The 7,500-nt window shown below is 42.6% G+C and overlaps 1 protein-coding gene across 2 annotated transcripts in view; it reads right to left on the bottom strand.

Moving 5' to 3' along the window:
- Positions 1-1,146: 1,146 nt before the first annotated feature.
- Positions 1,147-7,500, bottom strand: part of LOC113525235 (nascent polypeptide-associated complex subunit alpha, muscle-specific form) — a 9,835-nt gene continuing 3,481 nt past the window's right edge. Inside the window, exons 3-5 of one of the 2 annotated variants that reach the window (XM_026911712.3) lie at positions 5,457-5,541; positions 2,695-4,813; positions 1,147-2,340 (exon numbers count right to left, since the gene is read on the bottom strand). In XM_026911712.3, coding sequence (XP_026767513.1) covers positions 2,253-2,340; positions 2,695-4,813; positions 5,457-5,541 — 2,292 coding nt within the window. In that variant the 3' untranslated portion in view covers positions 1,147-2,252. Of the gene's footprint in view, positions 2,344-2,694; positions 4,814-5,456; positions 5,542-7,500 lie in introns of both variants that reach the window. The other variant, XM_026911711.3, reaches the window with a different exon arrangement.

Raw genomic sequence — 7,500 nt, 5'->3', positions numbered from 1 at the left:
CACATTCTTAACAGGCACTTAACACACACAGATGCGATTAACTCGGGCGCGCTTAAAACACACCCGCTTAACACACACACGCTTAACACACACATCCACTTGTTTCAGTGTTTAATAAAGTGTGTGTTCAGGAAAGCTGAGTGCTGTGTTAATTTTTTTTGCACTGATACACACTGATCTCATAGTTATTACCCTAGATTATTAACCACACTGGCAAACGCACACACACCCACACTTACCTATGTGCAGATCACAGTGGGGTGTGTGTGTGTGTGTGTGTGTGTGTGTGTGTGTGTGTGTAATTATCAGATTATAGATGAGTTATGTGTTACACAGAGTGAAAACAGCTCTGACTGGAACATGAACTCAACACACCTCAAAAGTGAGCAGGAAGTGTGAGCGTGTGTGTGAGCGAGTGAGAACAGGTTGTAGTGATGGAGTGTGTGTGCGCGTGAGTGTGTGCGGCCTCAGAGATGCAGGAGTGTTTCAGTGCTGTGTGATGATGAACGTTTGAGTGATTGTTGTGATACGAGGAGTTGATCGTAGCACACAGTGATAAAAGTTGATGTCAACTATCTCTCTCTCTCTCTCTCTCTCTCTCTCTCTCTCTCTCTCTCTCTCACACTCACTCACACAAACACCAGTTGTTTTTGGTTCCAAATTCACTGCTGATCTGTAATCAGACTTCAGGACAGTTTGTATTTACATTTATTTACAATTTTATTTAATTTATTTAAATATTTATATTAAACACTACAATTCTGGAGATTATTTGCTTACTGAACACTACAATGTGTGTCTGATTTCACTGTTACAGAGGTTACATCAGGTTTGATCTCACACACACACACACACACACACACACACACACACACACACAGAATTTGATCAATAATCCAACAGTGAAGTAAATATTTTGTCATTGTTAGACAAGAGCATGAAATTTTGATTTTGTTATGCGTGTGATTGCGTGTTTGTGTGTTTATAAAACACCTCCATGTGTATGATCTAATCATGTTTATGCTGAGGAAACCCCTGTGGATTTGTTGTCAAGGTAACAAGAACAACAACAAAAACAGGTTTAAAGAACAGATAAATCCATCATCATATCAAATCCCCCCCCACACGCACACGCACACACACACACACAGATGTCTGATAGTTTATTAGTTGTAACACATGCCATGTTTGTGTTCAGACACACACGTGTTTAAGTGCTGAGAACTTTTTCCCCTTAGTCAGTGTGAGGAAAGTGCACACTACAGCACTCCATCGCTCTCACACTCCAGTTTCATCTCTCATCAGCGGAAAACATTTCCGTGTGAATTACGGCGCTGACCTCGACACGCACACACACGCTGTCTATCACACTGTAATAATACACTTTAATAACACTATTACAGCATTTCATTAATAAAACATTTATACTTTTATAATCACACAAGTAGAACTTTACAGTCTCACTCACTTCCTGTCAGCTGAGGCACTAAAACAAGTTTAACGTCCAGATAATCATCACTTTTTACATTTCATTACAGTTCTGACGCTACGGCTGCATCCCAAACTCTGTTCTTATCCAAATGTTGACCAATTTGAAGATTCTCATCCAAATGCTAGAATACACACACACACAGCTCTAGAAAGGCTTCCTGATGGTGGTTATTTGATGTTGGTGTTTATTGCTCATAAAGCACCGTGAATGTAGGTTAGATTTAAGAGAGTGAGTGTGTGTGAGTATCAGACAGCAGCGTTTGGGACAGAGCCATTACTCTGACAGAAAAACAGAGAAACACATTTTTCTAAATAAGTTCCTTAGGCAAAAATTGCTCGTGAACAAAATAAGCCTGCTAAAATGTACAAGTCCGTGCTGCAGTGTTTAACGTTGATGTTTTCTGTCCTGCGTTTTCGTACCCATTTCTTCTGCATCTTAAAGTTGGATGAACAGTGTTTTTAAAAATTACAAACTAAACATGAAACTAAATTTCCTCCAACACCATGTTAAGTGTGTGTGTGGTTTACACACAGATGTCAGTCGAGTGTGTGTCCTACAGAGAATAAATCCAGGTTGGACACACACAGAGAGCAGTTTATAAACAGAACACTAAAACAGAGTTTCAGGTGAAAAAATCCAGAAAATGCTGCTGTGTGTAACCAGTCCAATATCATATGTAACATCTTTTCCTTTATGAGTTCTTTACGCCGAGTTGTGTGTGTGTGTGTGTGTGTGTGTGCACGCCCATTTGTGTGGTTGGTCACTCAGTTTTGGGGACGGGTGTGATGGGCTGTTTGGTCCCAGGCCTCACTATGAACGTCATCCCGAACTGCTGCTTTGAAGAACCACTGCTGAAAAATTAGAGAAGAATCCGATTTCAGTGTGAACATAACACACACATCATATAAACATCTGGAAATTCTAAACTGAAGATCTGCAGCATCGATGTCAAACTGAGACAAACCCATTTTCTACCTGTGTGTGAACAGTTCTAGTATGAAACACTTAATATTTCATTTAAATGTTAGCATTTACTCTTAACTCTTAAATGAACTGCTATCCTCCTTTCAGCTAAACAGAACACTGCACTGGATCTATGTCTTATTTAGAAATTTTAACTTTATAAGTTTTTTATTTTGGTGATGCGTAATTGTTGGAGTAAAAGCAGCAGTTGCCAGGGGGTGGAGTTTAGCAGAATTTACCTGGCTGGTGCTTTAGCTTGTGCTTTCTTGGTCACTTTGTTCTCCAGTTCTTTCATGTCCAGACCTGCAGACTGTGGAGGCAAAGTGGAGCTCCTGGATTTGGGGGTGGAGTTTAGGGAAGGACCACTCCCTACATCCTCATCAAACAGAGGGGAGTTCCAGTCATCGCTGCCAGTGTCTGCTTCGTGGGCCGGAGCGAATTTGGAATCCATTTCCAGCATCTTCTTCTGCAGGATGCTGAGCAGTGTGGCCTGACTGGCAGCGACGGACGGTGGAGCTTGGGGTTGAGTTTTGGGTTGAGATGGAGGTGGAACTTGGGGCGGACTTTTGGGGAGAGATGGGGGTGGAGCTTTGGGCTGAGTTTTGGGTAGAGGTGGGGGTGGAGCTTGAGCCTGTGTCTTCAGTTGAGATGGGGGTGGAGCTTGGGGCTGAGTTTTCAGTTGAGATGGGGGTGGAGCTTGGGGCTGAGTTTTGGGTAGAGATGGGGGTGGAACTTGGGGTTTTGGTTTGAACTGAGTGCTAGGAACAGCATTAATTGGTGTGGTGGTGCTGGATGATTTAATACTTGGGGGATTAGTAGGGCCATTTGTGATGGGAGCAGAGTTTAGAGGTGGAATTACATCTGTTCTCTTGGCAGGTGGGTCAGGTGGAGGCACGTTGGGTGGAGCTTCATCTTCTGGAGCAGAATTAGCAAACTCAGGTGGAGGAGGGATGAAGGAGATGTCAAAGCCATTGTACTGCCCAGATGGAGATTTTGGGGATGCAATACTTGTTGGATTTTTAATTAGAATGCTGTTGGAGGGTACAAAGTGTTCAGATGTGGAGTAAGTAACTTTTGGGTTCTCAGTGTTGAGTTTGGGCTCTATGAAGGGATTGACACTTCCTGAGGACATCGGTGGTCTTGGGGTAACAGTAAATGAGTTGGGTCTGGTGTCGCTCGGGTGGATGCTTCCATTGGTGGAATCTGTGGAGCTGTTGCTCTTGGTGCTATTTTCTCTGGAAATGACTGCCCTCTGCTTCTCTCGTTCCTTTGCCGCCATCAACAGGGTGAGCGGAGAAGCAGCCGCCTCCTTCCCGCTGGAAGGTTCATTGGTTTTCAGGCTCTGCAGCTTGCGGTTCAGTAACGGGCTATATTTTCGCGTTGGGTCCACAGGCGACAAGTGAATTATGTCTTGAGCTGACAGCACAGCTGCTGGCCTTTCTGCTGTGGGAGAATCTTTTATTGAAGTTGGGATCTTATTTGGAACATCTGGTGGTGTCTCTAAAGATGCAGTCATGCTGTTGACGACCCTGATTGGTGTTGCTGGTTGGTTGGGTAGCGTCACCTGCACGTTCTCCTTCAAGTCCTGTAGATTTTCTTCCAGCTTCATGCCTGAACTATTGCGACGCACTGGCTTGACCGGGGGCACCGGGTTTTGGGGTGTGCTCATTTTCTTTTCAGATGTTGGTGCTTTCCCATTGACATGAAGTCCAACTGGGTTTCTGGAGGGGTTCTCCAGGAGCAGGTTGTTTTGTATCATTTTCTCTCTATCTGATTGGCCAGTGAGAATTGTTGTTTTTGGTACAGTGTAAAGTTTGCCTGTGTTCTGGGAGATGAAGCTGGAAGCTGGCCTTCCTGAGGGTGTAGAAGTTGGGGTAGTAGATCCAGATGGAGGCAAATCAATGTTGGAGATGGATGAGAACCTGATGGGTTTAGGAGGAGGCATCTTCTGGATGTTGGTTGTGGGGGACTGGGGTTTGTCTGTTGGGGGCAGTGGAGGGGTAAATTTGGGGCACTCTGGGATGTCCTCAGGTGAGTATGTAGAGATTTGATAACTTGGGGGTTTCGGGGGAGCCATAGGCGGAGGCCTTAACATGGACAGGTCTACATCTTCTGGCATTCCTAGTGAAGGTGGCTTGGGAGGGGGCATGGAGGGTGGCTCTAGAGCGGACAGGTCTACAGGTGAATACGGCTCCCCAAAAAATGCTGGTGGAGGAGTGACATGTCCAGGTGATGGAGGAATGAACTGGGGAGGTGGAGGTGGAGGTGCAATGGAGGGAGGAGGAGGGATCAGAATGTGTCCTTCTTCAAGGTCATCCGATGAGATGGTACCTCCATTTGGCAGACTCTCTGTATTGCCTGTTCAAGGAGAAAAACAATGTTTAGCAACTGTTTAGCACATATCAGGCAAATCTGGTAAATACTTCATGCTTAAGCTGTTTCAGTTAATGTGATTCTTGTGTTCAGGTGTGTTGAGTAAAGAAAGAATATAAAAAATTCTGCTAATGCATAGTTAAAAATGAGTCATCATAAAGAAAACACCTCTATAATAGCAATCAAGGAGTCTGACACACTCTCAATTACGACTCATAACACACCTGGCACAGTCGAGAACACTGAATACCTTATAAAGGTGTGTTGGGAAACTGAACAAAAAGCAAAAATGTGGACTGTCAGGATTCCCTAAAGGACCGGACTGGAAAAGCCTTGGCTAATGCGCAGCGAAACACGAGTCGGTTTTCTGAAAACGCCACCGTAATGGTATAAATGTGCCTGAAGGGCTTTTTGGCAAACTTCAATTTCACCACCAGTTCTAAAACCTTCTGATTCCTGATAACTATAACTAATTAAATCTGATGAGGCATCATGTCTGATCATTAAGAGGACTTGCTTTCATTCAGGTTACGTGTATATTCAACGTTAGCATAAAAATAGATGGATAGGAAGAGTTGAACACTTGGGAGTGTGAAGGTCGTGTGGGATGTTTGGGAGGTGTCCTCACCCGTGTGGCTGATTTGGGGTGCGGTGGAAGAAGCCAGAACAGGAACTGTTGGAGTCGGAACTGCAAATCCAGCTCCATCTCCAAACTGATGAGAAAACACAAAACACACAACAGTTAATTAGCAACTTTAATCTACATACTTATCACAAAAGTCACTATCAGTAACACTTGTCATAAAAACTCTCCAGTATGAAATCTCCCTGCAATGGAGTCTGTGTGTCCTAGCGTTAAAAAAATTAGATGTTTTAATAAGAACATTATTATATTTGATACTTATTATAACACATTTAAGTCTGGCCTTTGGGACGGAGTCGTTGTTTTTTCAGTCTGTTCTCTGTGTTAATGACCTCAGGCTGTTTATCTGCTCTCTGTCCCTGTTTGCTCTTTGAGGTGAAGTTTTACAGCCTGTGATCTCACGACTGATTCTGTTATCGCTGGGTTTTGTTCCTGTTTATTTAAAGTCTGAACCTTGAAAAAGTGAAGCGGAAAAGAGACTAAAAAGACAGAAGAACATCTCTATGCTCTGATAAAGAATACATGGATATATGCATATGCATAAATATGCAAATTAAAAGTTTACACACCCCTGTTAAAATGGCAGGTTTTTGTGATGTAAAAAATGAATTGAAAAGATAAATCATGTCAGAACTATTTCCATCCTCAAAATAATAACCTTGTAAAATTGCAATATATAAAAATTAAGTGAAAAACAATCAGAAACATTTTAGGGAAAAATAGGAAAAATAAAAAGGTTACAGTAACCTGGTTGCATAAGTATACACACCCTTTTATAAGTGGGGGTGTGGCTGTGTTCAGAATGAACCAATCACAATCAATCTCATGTTCTAAAGTAATTATCATACAGCTGTCATCAATGAAATTATTCTGATTAACCCCAAATAAAGACTAGCTGTTTCTGTAGGATGTTCTTGACATCTCCTTGGTTTCATCTGACTTCTGAAGTCATGATCCATAAAGAGCTTACAGAGCATGCATGGTATCAAACCTGTTGAAAGGTGTAGATCGGGAGAGAGATATAAAAGAACTTCCAACACGATGTACCATGGAACACCATGAAGGCCAACAGGCCATCAAAATGGAGCACCACAGTGACATCACCAAGAACAGGACGTCCCTCCAAAATTTATAAAAGGACAAGACAAAAACCAACCAGGGAGGCTGCCAAGAGACCCACAGCGACATTAAAGGAGCTGCAGGAACATCTGACACGTACTGATTACTCTCTGCATGCGACAACAATCTCTCGTATTCTTCACATGTCTGTGCTGTGGGGTAGGCGGCTGGATGAAGACCTTTCTCACAAAAAACATCTCAAATAACTCACCCCAAACCATGTGGCAAAATGTGTTATGGTCTGATGAGACCAATTCCAAAAGGTAAAATAATTCCAAAATTCCAAAAGGTATGTTTGATGCAAAAAAAAAAGCACAGCACCAAAAGAACACCATCCCCGTGGTGAAGCATGGTGGTGGCAGCATCATGCTTTAGAGCTGCTTTTCCTCAGCCAGAACTGGGGCTTTTTTCAAGGTGAAGGGAATCATGATTAGCTACAAAAACCTTCAGGTGTCTGCTAGTGAGCTGAAGATGGAAAGGAATTTCACCTTTCAGCACGACAACGACCCAAAGCCCACGTCCACATCAACAACGGAACGGCTTCAGCTAATGAAGATGTGAGGTGACCTGAAGCGGCTGTGCACAGGAGATGCCTTTATAATCTGAATTTGGATCTGGAATGTTTTTTACAAGAAAGAGTGAGAAAATATTGCCAAGTGAAGATGTGCTGATAGACTCTGAGCCAAAAAGACTGAGTGGTGTAATGAAATCAAAAGGTGCTTCAACAATGTATTGGTTTAGGGGTGTGTATACTTACGCAACCAGGTTTTTGTAAATGTTTTACTTTTTATTTTTTCCCTAAAAGATTTTCTGATTGTTTTTCATGTAATTTTTATTTGTTGTAATTTCACATTGAGGGTGGAAAAAGGTCTGACATGATTTATCTTGGTTTCACTGTTTTGTATCACAA

This window comes from Pangasianodon hypophthalmus, chromosome 20 (assembly GCF_027358585.1).
Source record: "Pangasianodon hypophthalmus isolate fPanHyp1 chromosome 20, fPanHyp1.pri, whole genome shotgun sequence".
NCBI lineage: Eukaryota > Metazoa > Chordata > Actinopteri > Siluriformes > Pangasiidae > Pangasianodon > Pangasianodon hypophthalmus.
Note: the sequence above shows the minus strand (reverse complement) of the source record. Positions and strands in the feature narration are given on the sequence as shown.